This window comes from Mustelus asterias, chromosome 8, assembly GCF_964213995.1.
Source record: "Mustelus asterias chromosome 8, sMusAst1.hap1.1, whole genome shotgun sequence".
Taxonomy (NCBI): domain Eukaryota; kingdom Metazoa; phylum Chordata; class Chondrichthyes; order Carcharhiniformes; family Triakidae; genus Mustelus; species Mustelus asterias.
The window spans coordinates 90,528,064-90,549,467 of record NC_135808.1 but is presented as its reverse complement, the minus strand read 5'-3'; the positions used below and the strand labels follow the sequence as shown (position 1 = coordinate 90,549,467).

Below are 21,404 nucleotides of genomic sequence, written 5' to 3'. Positions count from 1 at the left end.
GATGCTGGAAATCCGGCGCCCCAAGACTCACAGAGGCTGTGGTGCCCAGCAGGAAGCCCGCTACATGGCCTCCACTTGAGTCTCCCGGACCACTGCATGGCAGTCCAGGTACAATCCAAGTTGTAATTTTGGAGGCAAGAAAGTAAGTAAAATGCCATATTTTGACAGTCTGATTTCCAAACTAAAGCTACAAAAGTTTTAGTCTAGTTTATAATGTTGGACATGCAGGGTAGGGGAGTGTGGACTGTGCAGTTTTTTTTAATTAGACAAAACAGGCGTGCCTAATTGTTAACATGCTATATTCACTTACAGTAAAGTTAAAGCGATTTTTATCAGGTCTTATTTCACTTTGTTTCTTGGTCCACCTTCAGAAGGATCGAAGAACTCTTATGTCAACATGTGCTAAAAACACAATTTCCGGCTCCTATGTGTAATTACACCCCTCAGTTACACTATCATTTGTATAAATACTGAATGGGCATTGTTATCAAGCACAGGAGCATCAGGGATGTGGAATAATCAGCTGTTTGGGGAGCAATTTGTGGAATTGAACCGAAGAAGCTATCTATCCAAATTTGTGACCGTGACACCATCCTGCAGATATTTTAGAAAAAGAGTTTTGAACAGTTGCAGAATTAATGAACACCATTTAAAAATGAAGGAGGCGACATGTTTCAGAATGTCAGGGATTAAATAAAAGAGGTTAGATAAAACTAGTTAAAGTTTAAATTTATCAGTCACAAGCAGGCTTATATTAACACTGCAATGAAGTTACTGTGAAAATCCCCTAGTCGCCACACTCCGGCGCCTGTTCGGGTACACCGAGGGAGAATTTAGCATGGCCAATGCACCTAACCAGCATATCTTTGGAGTGTGGGAGGAAACCGGAGCACCTGGAGTAAACCCACGCAGACACAGGGAGAACGTGCAAACTCTGCACAGACAATGACCCAAGCCGGGAATCAAACCCGGGTCCCTTGTGCTGTGAGGCAACCACTGTGCCACTAACCACTGTGCCACCATGCTGCCCTGCCACCATGCTGTGCCAACTAAACTGAGAGCTTGCGTTTACAGGTGTTCATTCCAGCAGCAGCTGGAGTCTGCCTGCAAAGTTTGGAACATGATATGGAATCTTGTGTCTTTAACACAATATTACTGATTCTATGGGAATTGAGACTACAGAAAACTGGTGCTGCATGCTGTGTTTTTAATAAAGGAGAAGAGGGAGAATTGCACATCTACTTATTGGCAACTATAATACATGTACTGCTGGAACAAAGCCATGTAACTTTTTAAAACCTTAAGTTACAATGCTGAATCACAAATGAATCTTTTGGGAGTTCCTATTGTTAGGATTTTCTTCTTGTAAAATAAAGGCTGTGCACACCAATCCCTTTAATTTTGTTAATTCATAAATTTGCAAAGTGTTCAATAATAGGGCGGCACGGTAGCACAGTGGTTAGCACTGTTGCTTCACAGCTCCAGGGACCTGGGTTCGATTCCCGGCTTGGGTCACTGTCTGTGTGGAGTTTGCACATTCTCCTCAAGTCTGCATGGGTTTCCTCCGGGTGCCCCGGTTTCCTCCCACAGTCCAAAGATGTGCGGGTTAGGTTGATTGGCCATGCTAAAATTGCCCTTAGTGTCCTGAGATGCGTAGGTTAGAGTGATTAGTGGGTAAATATGTAGGAATATGGGGGTGGGGCCTGGGTGGGATTGTGGTCGGTGCAGACTCGATGGGCCGAATGGCCTCTTTCTGTACTGTAGGGTTTCTATGAATAGCTTTGCATTAATTTCTTTCTTTCAGGGTTTAAACCCAGCCCAGACTGGTACATCATATATTCTGGTCTCTGGTAATCATCATTTTAAAGACACATAGACCTCAAGAAATTCAATGATATTTGACTATTTGATACATCAGCCTTTTTTTACTATAATCTACCATGGAGACAGCTCTTTTTATTAACTGATAAGTTTATGGGAAGCAAAAGGCTTAGGGTGTTAGAAAATTATCATCGGAAATCACCGACCTCTTCCGCGTCTGGGATTCTCCAGTGCCACTGCAATGGCTGAGCACCAAATCTCCATTTTTGCTGTTAGTGGAGGCAAGACGAATGAGGTTGGAGAATCCCGCCCTCTATGTTGGGCAGGATCTGGAAGTGCAAAGTAGCTGAACATTTCAGCTGGAGAGAGAATGGAGCCAACGTTTCGAGTCTGCATGACCTTTCGTTAGCCCTGACCAAATGTCATCCAGATTCGAAATGTTGGCTCTATTCTCTCTCCACAGGTGCTGTCAGACCTGCTGAGTTTCTCTAGCATTTTCTGTTTTTGTTTCAGATTCCAACATCCGCGGTATTGTGCCTTTATGAACATTTCAGGCAGTACATTCATAAGTTGCCAACCATTTTCCAAACCAAAATAGAAAGGAAGCTTTAAATTAGGAATGCAGCATTTAAAATGGGTTTGCTTTCACTGAAGGCATCAGTCAAAAACAGTGATTTTGGTTATCAAACTGCAGCAGGATGATGTCAGGTATAAGAAACATTTGCTATGAGATAAGACTTGAGATATTGAAACTATTTCCAGGGAGTACAAATTGCTAAACTATATTTAATAGAGATTTATATAGGATTTTGAAAAGATGAATAGTTGGGAAAGGAGCCATAGGTTCAGGGTGAGGGACAGGAGGTTTAGGGGGGATGTGAGGAAAAACCTTTCTTACCCAGAGGGTGGTGACGGTTTGGAATGCGCTGCCTGGGAGGGTGGTAAAGGTGGGTTGCCTCACATCCTTGTAAAAGTATCTGGATGAGCACTTGGCACATCATAACATCCAGGGCTATGGGCCAAGTGCTGGCTGACTGGATTAGGTGGGAATTCAGGTGTTTCTAATGTGTCGGTGTCGGACTTGATGGGCTGAAGGGCCACTTCTGCATTCTATGATTCTACGAAATCCCTGTCCGGGAGTCATCAATTTTCAATTGTCAGTAGCAGAAGAAATGTTTTCAGACAGAAAGCTTCCACGTGATGAAAAGTTGTGCCACAATGAATATTCGAGGAAGATACGTTTATTATTTTAATGAAAGAGTAAATAAACAATTGAAGAGGAAGATACAGAGAGAGAGCGGGGCAGTGGAAGTAGGTTTTGATTGCTCGAACCAAGTGCCAACACAGACACTGTGAGCTAAGTAGCTTCCTACTATAAGCTTCAATAGTTCTATGATCTGGTTCGAGGTGACTGGGTAGGCACACTGCACTTTGTCATAATGGGCACAGTCACACTAAAGAAGCCCTTTTGTAAGACTAATTAATACAAATCTAGATATGCTCGGGAAAATAAAGAGGAAAGGAGAAATGAGAGCAGAAAGATTATACAGTGCCTTTCATGTTTCACAGCCAATTAATTTTTTTTATTGTAGCCAGAGTGGCCGACTCTTATGAAATAAAATAAAATGACACGTGGGATGGGGAGGGGTACTGGTGACTAACTTGAGGGGGGGGGGGGCGCGGGGTGGAGTCTGAGGATGGTGCTAGTGGTTATAAGAGCTGGTTGTGTTGGTTGGGTGGGTGGGAAGAGGTCAGCAAAGAGTCTTTCAAAGTAACCAAAACTCAGAACTTATCTTGTGGAGTCACAACATTGTTATCTCTCTGCTTGCTGACTCTCAGACTTGAAGTCCAGTTAAGAACAATGAACCGAGACCCCAGGCTCAGTCTCCCACAAGGCTGCCCTGGAAATCCAGGATAAAAGGCATCCCTTAAGCAAACAGTCAAAATAACAGACAATCACTTAAGATAGAGGACAGTTGATCACCCTTACATAGCCAATGTTGTAACGAAAGGGAAATGCAACAGGGAGTTTGCATACAGCAACAGCAATGAGATAAATACCCTGGTTCCGATTAAACTGTATTATTGTTGTTGTTTGAGGGATAAATCTCGGCTAGGATACTCCTGCTGTTCTTCAGAATTTACTGGGGATTTTCTATGTCATTTGAAAGGGCAGATCAGACCTCAGTTTAACATCTCATGCAAAAAATGGATCTTCCAACAGTGCAGCATTTAGTACTGCACACGAGTGTCAGTCTAAATAATGTGCTCAAGTGGTGGAATGGGGCTGGCACTCTTGACATTTTTACTGACAAAGCTAAAGCTCGTACTAAGGACTATATTTTCTCTGATATCGATAAAGGCGCGATGTTGGACGTTGAATCTGTCGATGGCAGTCGTGGCTTTCTCCACCATTTAATCTGGAACTTAGAAAAAAACTTCAAGGGATGGGTCCCACAATATATCACTGGCGGAGAGGTCTCTGATTCACCCGCCCTGCCAGCAACATAGAAGCACGAGGATCGGGTGCCGTTTTGAAAGGCCGCCCCGAGCGCAAAGTGACAAAACCATTTAACATGCCCCTCACCCCACCCCTTTGGATCAACTCCCCACCCTCCCCAGCACTGCCCAAGCACCCCATGGCACTGCCTGTGCACCCTCAGCACTGCCCAGACCACTGACGGGGAGGGGACAATCGCGCCAGGTGTTTACACCAATGTAAAACACAACTTTCCACTTCCGCGCTATTTTTCACTCCCGTCACCGAGCCGACCTAAAGTGAACAGAGCGGAAAATCCCAGCCTGAGCCTTGGTTTTGAACTGAGAGTTCAAATTCATTTAATTTTACAAAATGGCATCTATTGAAGTTAATACCCTTTTAACAGATATTAAAATGCTGCAAAGACGTCACCATATGTTATAAAGCTGCTTCATTATAATGTTCTTTTTGTACTGCTCCCAAAGCATCTGAAACTGGAGGTTTGTCTGTCAATAAAAGTCATTGTTTTTGTTCAACACTTGAATATAGATGAATATCTCACTCGGAGGTACAGTGTCTTTGGCTGAATGCCTAAAATTCTGCTGTTATGACGAATGGTAAAGAAAGATAAAAAGATCAACGCTGGGTTAGAGGGAAGACAAAGTGATGGAAAAGATTTTACAAAACCAAAAGTGCATTCATCAAAAGCTTGCAATACATAGAAATCATAGAAAGAAATCATAGAAACCCTACAGTACAGAAAGAGGCTATTCGGCCCATCGAGTCTGCACCGACCACAAACCCACCCAGGCCCTACCCCCAAATCCCTACATATTTACTCACTAATCGCTCTAACCTACGCATCTCACGACACTTAAGGGGCAATTTTAGCATGGCCAATCAACCTAACCCGCACATCTTTGGACTGTGGGAGGAAACCGGAGCACCCGGAGGAACAGGAATTTTGTTTAAAGGAATTTTTTTAATATAATTATTTCACTGGAGACAAAATGCCTGTGAAGACCATTCTGACCAACAGCTTCAAGATTTTGGGTGGCATGGTGGCACAGTGGTTAGCACTACTGCCTCATAGTGCCAGAAACCTGGGTTCAATTCTGGCCTCGGAGTTTGCACATTCTCCTCGTGCCTGCATGGGTTTCGTCCAGATGCTCCGGTTTCCTCCCACAGTCCAAAGATGTGCAGGTTAGGCTGATTGGCCATGCTAAATTAACCTTAGTGTCAGGGAATTAGCAGAGTAAATATGAGGGGTTACGGGAATAGGACCTGGGTGGGATTGTGGTCTGTGCAGGCTTGATGGGCCGAATGGCCTCCTTCTGCACTGTTGGGATTCTATGAGTTTTAAGGACAGGAGCAAAGAATAGTTAGGACCCATCCATTTTCAAATCTTGCCCAGATTGATGAGGTAAGTCTCTACTGGCTGCAAGAGTCCTGAGTAAATTGAATTTGATAGTCAGGATTCAGTCACTAATGTGCCAACCATAGAAATCTCTAAACTTGACAGTAATTGGCAGATTCACTCTGTAGGAATTGGAAAAATTGGATGTCGGAGGTCAGTAAAAGATATTTTATAGTGGATCCTGGGTGTTTGTGTATAGCTATTACCATCAATAATTATGACAATTCATGGGATTAGAACATAGAACATAGAACATAGAACATTACAGCGCAGAACAGGCCCTTCGGCCCACGATGTTGCACCGACCAGTTAAAAAAAACAAACTGTGACCCTCCAACCTAAACCAATTTCTTTTCGTCCATGAACCTATCTACGGATCTCTTAAACGCCCCCAAACTAGGCGCATTTACTACTGATGCTGGCAGGGCATTCCAATCCCTCACCACCCTCTGGGTAAAGAACCTACCCCTGACATCGGTTCTATAACTACCCCCCCTCAATTTAAAGCCATGCCCCCTCGTGCTGGATTTCTCCATCAGAGGAAAAAGGCTATCACTATCCACCCTATCTAAACCTCTAATCATCTTATATGTTTCAATAAGATCCCCTCTTAGCCGCCGCCTTTCCAGCGAAAACAATCCCAAATCCCTCAGCCTCTCCTCATAGGATCTCCCCTCCATACCAGGCAACATCCTGGTAAACCTCCTCTGCACCCTCTCCAAAGCCTCCACATCCTTCCTGTAATGTGGGGACCAGAACTGCACACAGTACTCCAAGTGCGGCCGCACCAGAGTTGTGTACAGTTGCAACATAACGCTACGACTCCTAAATTCAATCCCCCTACCAATAAACGCCAAGACACCATATGCCTTCTTAACAACCTTATCTACTTGATTCCCAACTTTCAGGGATCTATGCACACATACACCTAGATCCCTCTGCTCCTCCACACTATTCAAAGTCCTCCCGTTAGCCCTATACTCAACACATCTGTTATTCCTACCAAAGTGAATTACCTCACACTTCTCCGCATTAAACTCCATCCGCCACCTCTCGGCCCAACTTTGCAACCTGTCTAAGTCTTCCTGCAAACTACGACACCCTTCCTCACTGTCTACCACACCACCGACTTTGGTGTCATCAGCAAATTTGCTAATCCACCCAACTATACCCTCATCCAGATCATTAATAAATATTACAAACAGCAGTGGCCCCAAAACAGATCCCTGAGGTACACCACTTGTAACCGCACTCCATGATGAATATTTACTATCAACCACCACCCTCTGTTTCCTATCCGCTAGCCAATTCCTGATCCAATTTCCTAGATCACCCCCAATCCCATACATCTGCATTTTCTGCAGAAGCCTACCATGGTGAACCTTATCAAACGCCTTACTAAAATCCATATATACCACGTCCACTGCCTTGCCCCCATCCACCTCCTTGGTCACTTTCTCAAAAAACTCAATAAGGTTAATTAGGATTGCTTCCCCTTAATGTAGAGTGAATGGGCTCAGGATGTTTTATTTTGATTAATGTTGTAAATGGATTTACTTTCAAGAAAACGTAACTCCTTTTCTGTCTGCATTTAGAGAAGAAAGCTGACTGCACCATAACCATGTCCGATGATGATTTGTTAGCTTTGATGACTGGCAAGATGAATCCCCAGACTGTGAGTAGTTTGCATATCAAAATCTAGTGTTGAATAGAAGGCTGCATATATTAAATTGACTGCTTACTTTCCAAATTGCAGATTATTTGGCTGAATGCCTCTTTCCTACATTCCAGAATGTTGCTTTTAACACGTGTTGTAGCAAAGTGAATAATGGAAACAAAATACAGACATGGCATCAAACTCACCAAACATACATGATACACTTTGCTGGAAAAATGCATTCCATTAAGTTTACTTTTTATTGCCGTAATTCACTTGCAAATTCAAAGCTCACTTGAAGGGACTGGAAACACACTTGGAATATTTACTTTCCTGAAATTGATGAATCTTGGCAAAGAGCCCTTCCTCTCTCCAATTAAGGAAAATGGGGACAAGTACCAGTTCCGCTCCCAACCCAAGAAAGCACCTTGTGTTCCCCAAACCTCATCGGTGTGTAGTCCCCATCTGTTCCCCGCCAAGGAATGACTCAGATTTTCCACTGCCCACTGCAGCACACCGAGACCTCTTTAATGTATTTATTTACTTGTGAACTGAAACGTCCCATAGCTCAAGGTAATATATAACAATATCAATAAAAGCTTAAAGGAGAAAATTTGGACCTTTGGGTAATGCAATGTGCATATCTTTGGATGTATGACGTATTTATCACCTTTTCCTCTTTTCATTGATTAGTCATTTAAAGGTATACATCATTTAATGATTTATATTTTGTGTCCAGTCCTGAAGTTATTAAGTATCAACCATGTACTGTGGAAATTTATACGCAATCTCTTTCCTGCCAGCCAAATTACCTAATTTATTGAATTCTTCCCATGGCAGGATGTGAAATCAGGATCTCTAGTAGTCTAGTACCATAATATATAAGGTAAAGTCACCATAGTTTCAGATTACTATTGGCTGCCCTTCCCTTTGAGGGAGAGAGCTGATTGGTGATGATTTAACCTGAGGATCATCACACCTCAGGCAAGGGGCAAGGCTGAGAAGATGAGGTTTTATGAATAACCTCAGCCAGTACGGGAATTGAACCCCCGATGTTGGCAGCACTCTGCATCACTAACCAGCTGTCCAGCCAACTGAGATAAATCGTATTGAGAGGATCATCAGCTGCCAATTCTGCCACCTCCAGCTTGATTCCACCGCCAAACACGTTTTCCCTCCCCTTTCCTTTGAGCATTCTAAAAGGACCGTTCCCTCCACAATACCCTGCTCTAATCCTCAGTCACCCTCAGCAATCCCTCCCTTCCCTCCAGCACCTTTTCATGCAGCCACAGGAGATGCAGCGTCTGCCTTTTCACCTTCTCACCCTCAAAAACCTCAAACACTCCTTCCGAGTGAAATAGCTATTTTCTTGTGCTGCTTTGGTTTGGTAATACTGTGTATTTGCTGCTCACCACTTGGCCTCTCCATTATGGAGACCAAATGCAGATTGAGTGCCTGCTTTGCCAAGCACGTCTGTTCATTCCTGAAGAGTGACCATGAACTTTCTGTTGCTTGTCACTTCAATTCCCCATCTTGTTCCCATTCTGACTGTTCTGTCCTTGGCCTTCACTGGTGTTCCAGGGAAGTCATGATGTGGAGATGCTGGCGTTGGACTGGGGTAAACACAGTAAGAGTTTTAACAACACCAGGTTAAAGTCCAACAGGTTTATTTGGTAGCAAATGCCATTAGCTTTCGGAGCGCTGCTCCTTCGTCAGATGGAGTGGATATCTGCTCGCAAACAAGGCACACAGAGACACAAACTCAAGTTACAGAATACTGATTAGAATGCGAATCTTTACAACCAACCAAGTCTCAAAGATACAGACAATGTGAGTGGAGGGAGCATTAGGCACAGGTTAAAGAGATGTGTATTGTCTCCAGACAGGACAGTCACTGGCTGTCCTGTCTGGAGACAATACATATTTCTTTAACCATAGAAAGAGCTGTGCAGGAGAAAATAAAGGGAACAATTTATAAAGCAACTTTCATGTCTTCGGAGCATCCCACAACCTGTCACAGTCAGTAATTTACTTTTGAAATGTAGTGTGTTATTAAGCAGGTTAATATAGCAGCCACTTTGCACATAGCAAGATTCCATGTCATAGGTAAGCACCGAGTGGAAAAAAAAGGGCACATTTATTTCACAAGTGGCACTCATCTCATTTGTGGATAGGCTGAGAGAAACCTGCGTAGATCATAGATTCAATGATTTGGACATGATAAGTGTTACCAGATTGTGAGTGCGCACCTGCCTTTGCCAGCTAGAGTAGTTCTCCTTTTTTCAGACCCCAGCTTGGTTACACTGCATTCAGCAAGGTCCAAGAGAAGTATCCAAGCCAGGCAAGCAGAGAATGACCATGAAGATGACCACTATTGCCAGAGGACTGAATTCTAAGATAAATCTAGAAATCCTTAAGCTACAACCTTGAAAGGTGCTGGTTTTGTATGGAATCTTAGTTCCAGCATCAAAGACATCTCGTCTGCACCAATGTGATATATTGATGCCCTTACCAGCCATTGTTGTCACCTTTCAATGACACTTTTGAAGAGAATGAAGCTGGAAGGAAGCAACTTTCCCATTGTGAGATTACCACATTGCAGATATTGATTGCATTGTTCTGCTCTTTTTCCCATGCGTTTTAATAATCTCCTTTAATATATTCACCTGAATTTAATGATGGACCGCTTTCTGCTGCACCCATTCAGAACTAACTTCATCTAGAACCTACATCTGCAGTTAGCAGTGATCACTGTGTCACACTGTCCCCATTTTGAATGACCCCGTTCTTAACAAAATAATGCATATCAAATAATGTATATTTGTTCCTGAAATTTTTAAAACTAAGTTATGTATTTCCACATTTATTCAGTCCAAATTTTAAAGGAAGCTAGAGAAAGTCATCGAATTCAATAAGACCACCATAAGACATAGGAGCAGAATTAGGCCACTCGGCCCATCGAGTCTGTTCCGCCATTCAATCATGGCTGATATTTTTCTCAGCCCCATTCTCCTGCCTTTTCCCCATAACCCCTGATCCCCTTATTAATCAAGAACCTATCTATCTCTGGCTTAAAGACACTCAATGACCTGGCCTCCACAGTCTTCTGCGGCAAAAGTTTCCACAGATTCACCACTCGCTGGCTGAAGAAATTCCTCCTCATCTCTGTTTTAAAGGATCGTCCCTTTAGCCTGAGGTTGTGCCCTCTGGTTCTAGTTTTTCCTACTAGTGGAAACATCCTCACCACGTCCACTCTATCCAGGCCTCGCAGTATCCTGTAAGTTTCAATAAGATCCCCCCCCCTCATCCTTCTAAACTCCAATGAGTACAGACCCAGAGTCCTCAACCATTCCTCATACAACAAGCTCTTCATTCCAGGGAGTATTCATGTGAACCTCCTCTGGACCCTTTCCAAGGCCAGCACATCCTCCCTTATATATATGGGGCCCAAAACTGTTCACAATACCTTAAATGGGGTCTAACCGGAGCCTTATACAGCCTCAGAAGTACATCCCTGGTCTTGTATTCTAGCCCTCTCAACATGAATGCTAACATTGCATTTGCCTTCCTATCTGCCGACTGAACCTGCACGTTAACCTTAAGAGAATCTTGAACAATGACTCCCAAGTCCCTTTGTTTTTCTGATTTCCTAAGCATTTCCCCATTTAGAAAATAGTCTGTGCCTCCATTCCTCCTTCCAAAGTGTATAACCTCACACTTTTCCACATTGTATTCCATCTGCTATTTCTTTGCCCACTCTCCTAACCTGTCCAAGTCCTTTTGCAGCCCCTCTGCTTCCTCAATACTACCTGTCCCTCTACATATCTTTGTTTCATCTGCAAACTTAGCAACAGTGCCTTCAGTTCCTTCCTCCAAATCGTTAATGTGTATTGTGAAAAGTTGTGGTCCCAGTACTGACCCCTGAGGCACACCATTAATCACTGGCTGCCATCCTGAAAAAGACCCCTTTATCCCCACTCTCTGCCTTCTGCCAGTCAGCCAATCCTCTATTCATGCCAGGATCTTACCCTTAACACCATGGGTACTTATTTAACAGTCTCCTATGCGGCATCTTGTCAAAGGCCTTCTGGAAATCTAAATAAATCATGTTCACTGGTTCTCCTTGTTACATAAGAACTAGGAGCAGGAGTAGGCCATCTGGACCCTCGAGCCTGCTCCACCATTCAATAAGAGCATGGCTGATCTTTTTGTGGACTCAGCTCCACTTACCCGCCCGCTCACCATAACCCTTAATTCCTTTACTGTTCAAAAATTTATCTATCCTTGCCTTAAAAACATTCAATGAGGTAGCCTCAACTGCTTCATGGGCAGGGAATTCTACAGATTCACAACCCTTTGTGTGAAGAAGTTCCTCCTGAACTCAGTCCTAAATCTGCTTCCCCTTATTTTGAGGCTATGCCCCCTAGTTCTAGTTTCACCCGCCAGTGGAAACAACTTCCCTGCTTCTATCTTATCTATTCCCTTCATAAATAAGATCTCCCCTCATTCTTCTGAATTCCAATGAGTATAGCCCCAGTCTACTCAGTCTCTCCTCATAAGCCAACCCCCTCAACTCTAGAATCAACCTAGTGAATCTCCTCTGCACCCCTTCCAGTGCCAGTATATCCTTTCTCAAGTAAGGAGACCAAAACTGTACACAGTACTCCAGGTGTGGCCTCACCAGCACCTTATACAGCTGCAACATAACCTCGCTGTTTTTAAACTCCATCCCTCCAGCAATGAAGGACAAAATTCCATTTGCCTTCTTAATTACCTGCTGCACCTGAAAACCAACTCCTTGAGATTCCTGCACAAGGACACCCAGGTCCCTCTGCACAGCAGCATGCTGCAATTTTTTACCATTTAAATAATAGTCCATTTTGCTGTTATTCCTGCCAAAATGGATGACCTCACATTTACCAACATTGTACTCCATCTGCCAGATCCTCGCCCACTCATTTAGACTATCTTATATCCCTTTGCAGACTTCCAGCGTCCTCTGCACACTTTGCTCTGCCACCCATCTTAGTGTTTCCTCCTCAAAGAACCCCTAACAGATTTGTCAGACTTGACCTCTTCTTGACAAAGCCGTGCTGACTCAGTCCTACCTTACCATGCACTTCCAAGTACTCTGCGATCTCATCTTTAATAATGGACTCTAAAATCTTGCCAATGACCAAAGTCAGGCTAACCGGCCTATAATTTCCCATCTGCTGCCTCCCTCCCTTCTTAAACAGCAGTTAAACTACAGGACAGTTAGGATGAGGTATGGAAAGAGCACTTGACGTGCCAAGAATTAAAGCAATTATTGAGCATTGCTTTGTATCTATTTTCTCCTTAAATTGAGAATCCATAGGTTAAGTGCACTCTCTAATATAAAAGTTGGAAAGCATTTCATTGCAATGCAATAATTTGCGTAACAGTGGAGAATACTTTTTTAAAAAACATGTTTCTGTTTTAGGCCTTCTTTCAGGGGAAACTGAAAATTGCCGGTAATATGGGTCTGGCCATGAAACTTCAGAATCTACAGCTTCAACCTGGCAAAGCCAAACTGTGAGGACTCGCCCCAAGTGATCTTCGCAACTAAATGGACAGAGCACAAGCCTCTGATCACATGATGTGAGTGGCAGGTTGCCAGAGAGGACATTTAGGAGCCGCTGTCTTCATGTTTGAAACAATCTGGAATAATTTCCAATACTTTCTAATCACACTTGAAGTTTGTAACACTGGTATCTTGCTGAGCAGATTTGAGAAAAAATGCAATTAGTTATATTCTAACTGATTCAGTCTGTTTCTGAAAATGATGTAAATGTAACTTTGAATATATTTTGTATAATGCTTTATTACTAGCTATATATCTGCATTGAATGAATACAACCATTGAACGTTAGATGCTTGATGGAATTAGCTGTCTGACTTTAACTTACGTGAAACAAACTTTTAAAATTTGCCTTACTAGCGGGTTCTTTGAATTATCATCTTTGCCATTCCTTAACTAATAACTTTTCAGGATTTGTATGCTAGATGTTGTAGCATCCTTAGTAAAAGAATGAAAATAAATCCTGCTTTATCTCTTTCTGAATGTCTGACTCATTTTATTTTTGGATTCACTTTGGTAACCGGCACTATTCGCGTCGTTCGGAATCAAACCAGGGTTGGAGCAGTGCAGGCTGGCTGCATGGCTTCAGTTCTGAAGTTTATTTAGCCACTGATGGAAATTTTAAAAGCCAAAGTAATTGTAATAATTAACAACATGTAAGAGCTGATAAAGGTCATCCAGACTCAAAATGTTGGTTCTATTCTCTCTCTACAGATGCTGTCAGACTTGCTGAGATTTTCCAGCATTTTCTGTTTTTGTTGCCGGGAAAGGTTGCTGGGAAGGAAATCTGCCTTCCTCACCGGGTCGGGTCTACATTTGACTTCAGAGCCACAGCAATGTGATTGACTCTCAACTGCTCTCCAAGGGCAACTAGGGATGGGCAATAAATGCTGATCCAGCCAGTGTAGCCCGTTTCCCACGAATAAAAAAAAGTCTCATGCCACAGTTTACTCCTAGAGGTGAATTTTCCCGTTCTGCCCACCGTGGGAATCCTAGCGAGCGAGGGGTGGACCATGGGAAGGTCCGTTGACCTTGGGTGGGATATTCTGGTTTCAGGGCAAGCGCAGCTGGAAAATCCCACCCCGAGACTTACCTTTATTATATAATTTATTCTTTTAATCAACTCTATATATAATCTCCAAAAACCTTCCTTTGCAAGTGAAAAACTAAAGTATTTCCTAACATTCCTAATTGCTCTGTCTTCTGAAGCATGTCAGTAATTCTTCTGACGAAGGCAGTCACTGAAGAAGGAAATGTGGCTGTGGAAGCGAGTCTTGGTAAATACCTTGTCCAACACTAAGGGCCCAATTTTACCAATTCCGGACGCGAAAACGTGGTAAAGTCGGGCGTGAGGCCATTAACGCGATCCGCGCCCGCACAGATGCCCACTTTACCAAAGCCGGAAAATGGCCGTGATCCGATTCGCGCCCAAAACGGGCGCAACGGCGATTTAAATGTATTTGCATGCATTTAAATTGAATTAATGGGCTGCCTGCCCAACTTTACCAGCATTTCCCCCTTTACTGCTGCGTTCGCGCGTCCAGATTCGGCGCGAAACAGACCTGCTCGGCAAAAGTCTGTTTCGGGCGCTCCAGCTGCTGAAGAGGTAAGTTCAGAGCTTCCAACGGCTCTCTGACTCAGATCGATGGTGGTGCGGAGGGGGAAGGGGAGGTGGCTCAGATCAGTCTCAGGGGAGAAGGGAGGCACGATCGTTTTCTGGTGGGGGGGAGGAGGAGGCGGTCAGATGTATCTCTGGTGGGAGGGAGGAGGAGGCGGTCAGATGTATCTCTGGTGGGAGGGAGGAGGAGGCGGTCAGATGTATCTCTGGTGGGGCAGGGGTGGAGGGAGGCCAGATCATTGTCTGGGGTGGGGAGGTGGGGAACGGCAGAGGGAGGCCAGATTGTTGTCTGGGGGGAGGCGGGCCCGATCATTCTCTGGTGGGAGGGGGGAGGCGGGCCCGATCATTCTCTGGTGGTGGGGTGGGGAGGGAGCAGGAGGCGGGTCAGATGTATCTCTGGTGGGGCAGGGGTGGAGGGAGGTCAGATCATTCTCTGGTTGGGGGGGGGGGGGGGGGGGGCAGGGAGCAGGAGGCGGCTCAGATATATCTCGGGTGGGGGGGGAGGCCAGATCATTTTCGGTGGTGGGGGGGAGGCCCGATCATTCTGGTGGGGGTGGAGGGGGAGTTAATTCTATCTCATCACATTTCTAATTCTGATCATTCCTGTTATAAATGCTACTTAAATTATATTTCACTTGTCATGAATGGCTTTTTTCCCCGACACCAGCAAGTTCAGAAGAAGTAGAAATTATCTTATTACCATTTCCCAAATTATCTTCTAAACTTGGAAATGCAGCTCTTAGAATTTACTGCAAGTTGGCTGTTGCTAAACACAATTGCAAAGGTTGTTGAAGCAAGCAACGGTTATTTGTACACGCACCTATATGTTTCATTACACAACTGCAATAAAGGCCTGGATATGTAGCTCAGTGGATTTTGCAAGTACAGCAGCAGAGAGAAGGGATTCCACAGCTATAATAGTGCACATGCACTTAATTAGTAAAACTGTCAAAGTACTCGGCTGTGAGTATGTGAAATATACTGGGAGGGAGGCCAGATGGATCTCTGGTGGGGGGGGGCAGGGGGGTCTGCTGCCACTGTGCTGGCGATCGGTGGGGGGGAAGGGGGTGAGGGGTCGCGGTCAGTCTGGGTAGCGCGGGGGGGGGGGTGGGTGGATAAGGGGGACAGTTATGTTGTGGGGGTGGGGTGATGTCTGTGGGGGCCATCGCTCCTGCTTTTCGCTCCCAGGCTGCTTTATCCATTTTTTGCGGCCCGGGAGCGATGTGACAGGGGCACGGTTTTCAAATTTTTTCCTCACTGTGCATGCGCAGTTCAGAGCTCCGGTCGTTTCAGGCGCGCTAAGCCCCGCCCACAGTGCGATTCGGATTCGCGATTTTTTTTTCAAGCTGAGTGTGTATGGGGGTGCCTGAAAGAAGATTTCCAAGTCGTAGCTGAATTGTGCCCAGATTCAGCACTAAAGGCCCGATTTTACCGTTTTCATTCTAAGAGAGAAATGGAAAGCAGTGAAGGTGGATAGAGGGAGAGAGACATATGGAAATCCTGTTGGAGAGGAGAGCAGGACTTCTTCAGGTAGTCTCTTCCCCCCCGCTATCCACCTTCACTGCTTTCCATTTCTCTCTTAGTGTTGGACAAAGTATTTACCAAGACTTAAGAACTAAGAAATAATTCTTCTGGTTTTGCATCACCCCAGGACCCAAAACATGTTGGACTGGAGTTTCTCCTCGGGTGCAATGTTGGAACTGCATTCATTTTGTTGGTGTCACATTACTTCCAAGCATCCTCCCAATCTCATTACAGTGTTCACAAAATTAAAGTTTCAACTTCACCATCACATGGAGAAACTTTTCAATTTTTAATCTGACTTAAACTTTTGCATAATAAATGCACCGGGAAGCAGTTACTAGAGAGGAGATCTCTGATTTCTTGTTCTAAATAAAACTCGAAAAATTGCGATTCTGAGACTGATAATTGACTTTGTTTCCTCTGGCTGTGGTGCTAATAGACCACTTCATGCAAGCACAATTGGATGATATATGCATTTGAGAGTCAAGGTGTGGTCAGTTTTGTGGGTGAAAATCCTTTAAGGTGGAAGGTTTGATAAATAATTGAGGAGACCTGGGCATTTATGGTTACAGTATCACTCGCGTATGCCCAATATTCTGCTCCACCCCACCAACATTCCACCTCTTCACATGGTCTGCAGAATGTTAGGCCTATTGCTTTTTGCGTTTTTTACTTGCATCAAGAACATTATTGCTAGGAGATGGAGCATAGTTCCTAGCATCAGCACTACACATCCAAGAGAAAACACACAGGAGTCCAAATATTCCAATTAAAACACTGAATGAAAGAAATATCATCAAACTCGAAAGCATTGCATCGGCAGGATATGGTTTATAATGGTATTATAAATTTTGAAAATGTGTTCTTTTCAATATCTGGATGGCTATCTTTTAAGTCAGGAAGGCAGATAAGATTTAATTGTGCTTGAAAGGAATGCTTTTAGTCCTTTTGCATACTTCCCAATTAAATATTTCACAATTTCTGTTGACTTGTATTTCATTTTTTTTAAATGACAGTAAGAGGAAAGGTTCATTAGAAAGTTGAAAATGCATTGCTATTTTAGATATTTAAAATGGGACATCCATTCAAAACAATGCTAAACTTGTACAAATTGATTAAGGTACATTTGGAATACTGTGTCCAGTTTTGGATGGTCATGCAGAGGGTACAGAGAAGATTCATTAAGGATATGAGGATTTAGTTATAAGGAGAGAGAAATGTCATATTTTCATTATAAGAGAGAACATGAAGGGGAATCATGTCTGGTATTGTTGTATAAAGGGCTTTGATAAAATAACACTATTTCTACTGGTAGATAAGTCAGTAATTAAAGACCATAAACATTAACAGAAAGAAGGAACAGAACTGTGAGAATTTGGGGATTTCCCTACCAGAAACAGTGATGGAAACAGAATCCATAATTATTTTTAAATAAAAAGGAATTAGGTGGATACTTTAAAAGGATTATAATAGTGTGCAGAATGTGTAGAGGAAGAGGACGAAATGAATAGCTCTTTCAAAGAGCTGACGATGTTGCAAACAGCCAAAAGGTCTCACTGTGTGATATAAAACATTACAATTTTGTAATAAATTATACCACAATAAATTAATCTTAATTAAATTTAGATTTTTATTGACAGTCCAGAACAACTCTATTCTGTTCATCAGAATGAGAGGCAGATTGCTTGGAGAATGAGAAAGTTTAAGTTTATTTATTAATGTTACAAGTAGGCTTACATTAACATTGCAATGAAGTTACTGTGAAAATCCCCAAGTCACCACAATCCGGCGCCTGTTCGGGCACACTGAGGGAGAATTTAGCATAGCCAATGCACCTAACCAACACATCTCTTGGACTGTGAGAGGAAACTGGAGCTCTCAGAGTAAACCCACATAGACATGGGGAGAACGTGCAGATTCCGCATAGACAGTGACCCAAGCTGGGTATCGAAACCAGGTTCCCTGGTGCTGTGAGACAGTAGTGCTATTTACTGTGCCACCGTGCTGCCCAAAGTCTAAAACACAATAGTTTTATTGTGTAGCAAGATGACTTGCGCTCACACTCTTGATTCCATCATCACCTTCAGAGGATATTGGAAAAGAAGGAATAACATATCTGAAATTCCTATACCAAGATTGAAAAGTACACATCCTGAGATCAGAGGAGCTACTTATTCTTGTGTAAGCAGTGATGTTCAGCTGTGGTTTCCCTACTGTTTGTGAGAAGATCCTCCAGTTGATTGCATAATGAATAGACAGTATGATCCTCTGCATTAATGTCCTGTCTCCAGCATATTCCTTCAATGGATTTGATTCTGCATGACTGCTGTTGGATTTGAGACTAGATGACAGAATGTGTAAGGGGTAAGTTAGAATCATGCAACTGTATGAGGCCATAAGCCAGTCAGGTCCAAGAAGAACCAGTGATAAGCTTGGACTGCTGATCTCGCCACATCCTGAGATGCATACTCAGTGCCGTGTGCCAACATATGTAAACACTGAACCTTTCTAGCAGCACCGATTCACCCTCTCACCGTATCTCACCAACACACCTTCTCACCCTATCTCAAAGCTGTCCCTTGTCCCCAGTTGCATTCTTTGCCTCATGCGATTCCGACTTACCACCAGTGATAAACTCATTAGGAAGATCTTATTTATGCACTGGTAGTTGATTGCATTTACCTGTTTTCAACAGGAGAGGTGAAAATCATTTGGTTCATGACCTTACCACAAGCAGCAGGCCAGGAAAAGATTCAGTAGCCTTAGCACATCCATAGCTAAGAGGAAGGAATCCATCAGTGGCCTGACTCTTGTTGGTGAACACCAGCCAGCGATGCCCACATCCTATGAACAATTTTTTTAAAAAGTTCCGTTCAGGTTCCACCAGAATCACTCAGCTCTTCAAATTCTTAGTGCAAGATCTGGCTGCTGGAGGAAATGTGAAAGTAACTACTCATGACATTAAGGCAGCATTAAACCAGATATGGCATAATGGAGTCCCAGAAATATCTGAGGTCATTGGGAGCATTCATATCTGATGCACCAAAAGATGGTTGTGGTTGTCTGAAGCCAATCATCAGACCCACAGGGGCTCTCAGGGGAGTGCCCTTGGACTAACAATCTAGCTGCTTCATTAACAAGGTCTTGAGTGAGATTGTTCATTAATGATTCTGCAGAATTCATCTCCATTCACAATTTGATTATGAAGCAGTCAGGCTTGAACTGAGAAATGGTAGGAAATATTTAAATCATGTAATTGCCATGTATTGACCATCTCCAACCCTCTACCCTTGACCTTTATGCAATATCATCATTACCAAGTCTCCCAACAATATAATCTCAGGGAGAAGTGAAGGCTAATGAGGGTTGGAATGATCACAAGAGACAGCTGGGTACTCTGCAAGAACTGACTCAGGTCCTGGGCCCTCAATGTCTCGCTACCTTCTACAAAGCACAATACAGGGATCTAATGGAATACTCACTGCACTCCCTGGGTGGGTAAAATTGCTGCTATACTAACCAGGACATAGAAACACACTTGAGCCCTAACAAGGTTTGATTTGATTTTGATTTGATTTATTATTGCCACATGTACTAGGATACAATGAAAAGGATTGTTCATTGCACCCTATACAGATAAAACATACCTTTCATAGAGCACATAGGGGAGAATGAAAGGAGAGGGTGCAGAATATAGTTGCAGTTACACATATGCACTGTGGCTGCCGTAAATGCAAGACATCAAGCCTACATCTACTGTACCTCCCAGCCCTGTGACCAGGATCAGCAAGAAGGACAATATCCTTAACTTATAAGTGGCACAGTGGTTAGCACTGCTGCTTCACAGCGCCAGGGGCCTGGGTTCGATTCCTGGCTTGGGTCACCGTCTGTGCAGAGTCTGCACGTTCTCCCTGTGTCTGCGTAGTTTTCCTCCGGGCGCTCCGGTTTCCTCCCACGGTCCGAAAGACGTGCTCATTAGGGGAATTGGCCATGCTAAATTCTCCCTCAGTGTACCCAAACAGACGTCTGAGTGTGGCGACTAGGGGATTTTCACAGTAAATTAATTGCAGTGTTAATGTAAGCCTATTTGTGACACTGATAAATAAACTTAAAACTTCCCTTCAATTCTCGCACCAACCTGATTCGGAAATATGCTACCATTCCTTCATTGTCAATGAGGCAAAATTCTGTCATTTTCCTGAAGAACATCATGACTGAAGCACCAGCACCAGGACTGCAGCATTTCAAGAAGTAAGGGCCACCACTACCTTATAAGGAAAATGAAAGTGGCCTTCTCAGCACACTCAGATCTCCAAAACAAATATATAGACATATTAATAGGGGCTGTTGAAATGACTGCTGAGATGGGCAGCACGGTGGCACAGTGGTTAGCACTGCTGCCCCACCGTGCCAGGGACCTGGGTTCGACTCCTGGCTTGGGTCACTGTCTGTGTAGAGTTTGCACCGTTCTCCCAGTGTCTGCGTGGGTTTCCTCCGGGTGCTCCAGTTTCCTCCCACAGTCTGAAAGATGTGCTGGTTAGGTGCATTGACTCGAACAGGTGCCAGAGTGTGGTAACTAGGGGAATTTCACAGTGACTTCATTACACTGTTAATGTAAGCCTTACTTGTGACTAATAAATAAACTTTTATTTTAAGACTTTTCTAGACAGCCATATGAACGGAGTGGGAATGGAGGGATACAAAAGAATGGTCTAGTTTGAACCAGGGAGCGGCACGGGCTTGGAGGGCTGAAGGGCCTGTTCCTGTGCTGTATTGTTCTTTGTTTTACTTTTTTTAGGTACATTGTTCAGACTGATTAGTTTGTTTCTATCTGTGGTCTGTTAACCAGGTACTAATAATAGGTATCCAGGCTGGAAAGTGCTCCATCCCTCAGATGGATGAGCACAATACTGAAAAGAGTACAGCTAATGAATGAGAATGAAAATTACTGCAGGGTTTAGGTCGACAAAGGCTAATTTAATAGACAGGCCAAATAATTCACAGCTGATTATTGGCTCTTTAAAAGGACTCCTTACTAACATCTAACATTTTTATGAGCTTAATTAGCAAATAATAAATCCTTTAAACAGAAAGCATGCTTTAGGTCTAGCCAGAATATGTCAGTATTTAAAAGAAGAATTTGATTCTAATTGAAGAAATATGGTAGATTACTTTGTGTGGTCTCAAACATGCATCTCATGTGTTATGGAGTCCCAAAAGAGCAAAGCAACACATTCCTATAAATCATAGTCATGCTATGAACATTTGAATCAGGCACTGTTGTGAAGA

General features: G+C 43.5%; 1 protein-coding gene across 1 annotated transcript in view; it reads left to right on the top strand.

Annotated features, from left to right (window-relative positions):
- Nucleotides 1–13,450, top strand: part of scp2a (sterol carrier protein 2a) — a 103,586-nt gene extending 90,136 nt beyond the window's left edge. Inside the window, exons 15-16 of the mRNA XM_078218474.1 lie at nucleotides 7,313–7,392; nucleotides 12,836–13,450. Coding sequence (XP_078074600.1) covers nucleotides 7,313–7,392; nucleotides 12,836–12,931 — 176 coding nt within the window. The 3' untranslated portion in view covers nucleotides 12,932–13,450. The remainder of the gene's footprint in view (nucleotides 1–7,312; nucleotides 7,393–12,835) is intronic.
- Nucleotides 13,451–21,404: the final 7,954 nt, after the last annotated feature.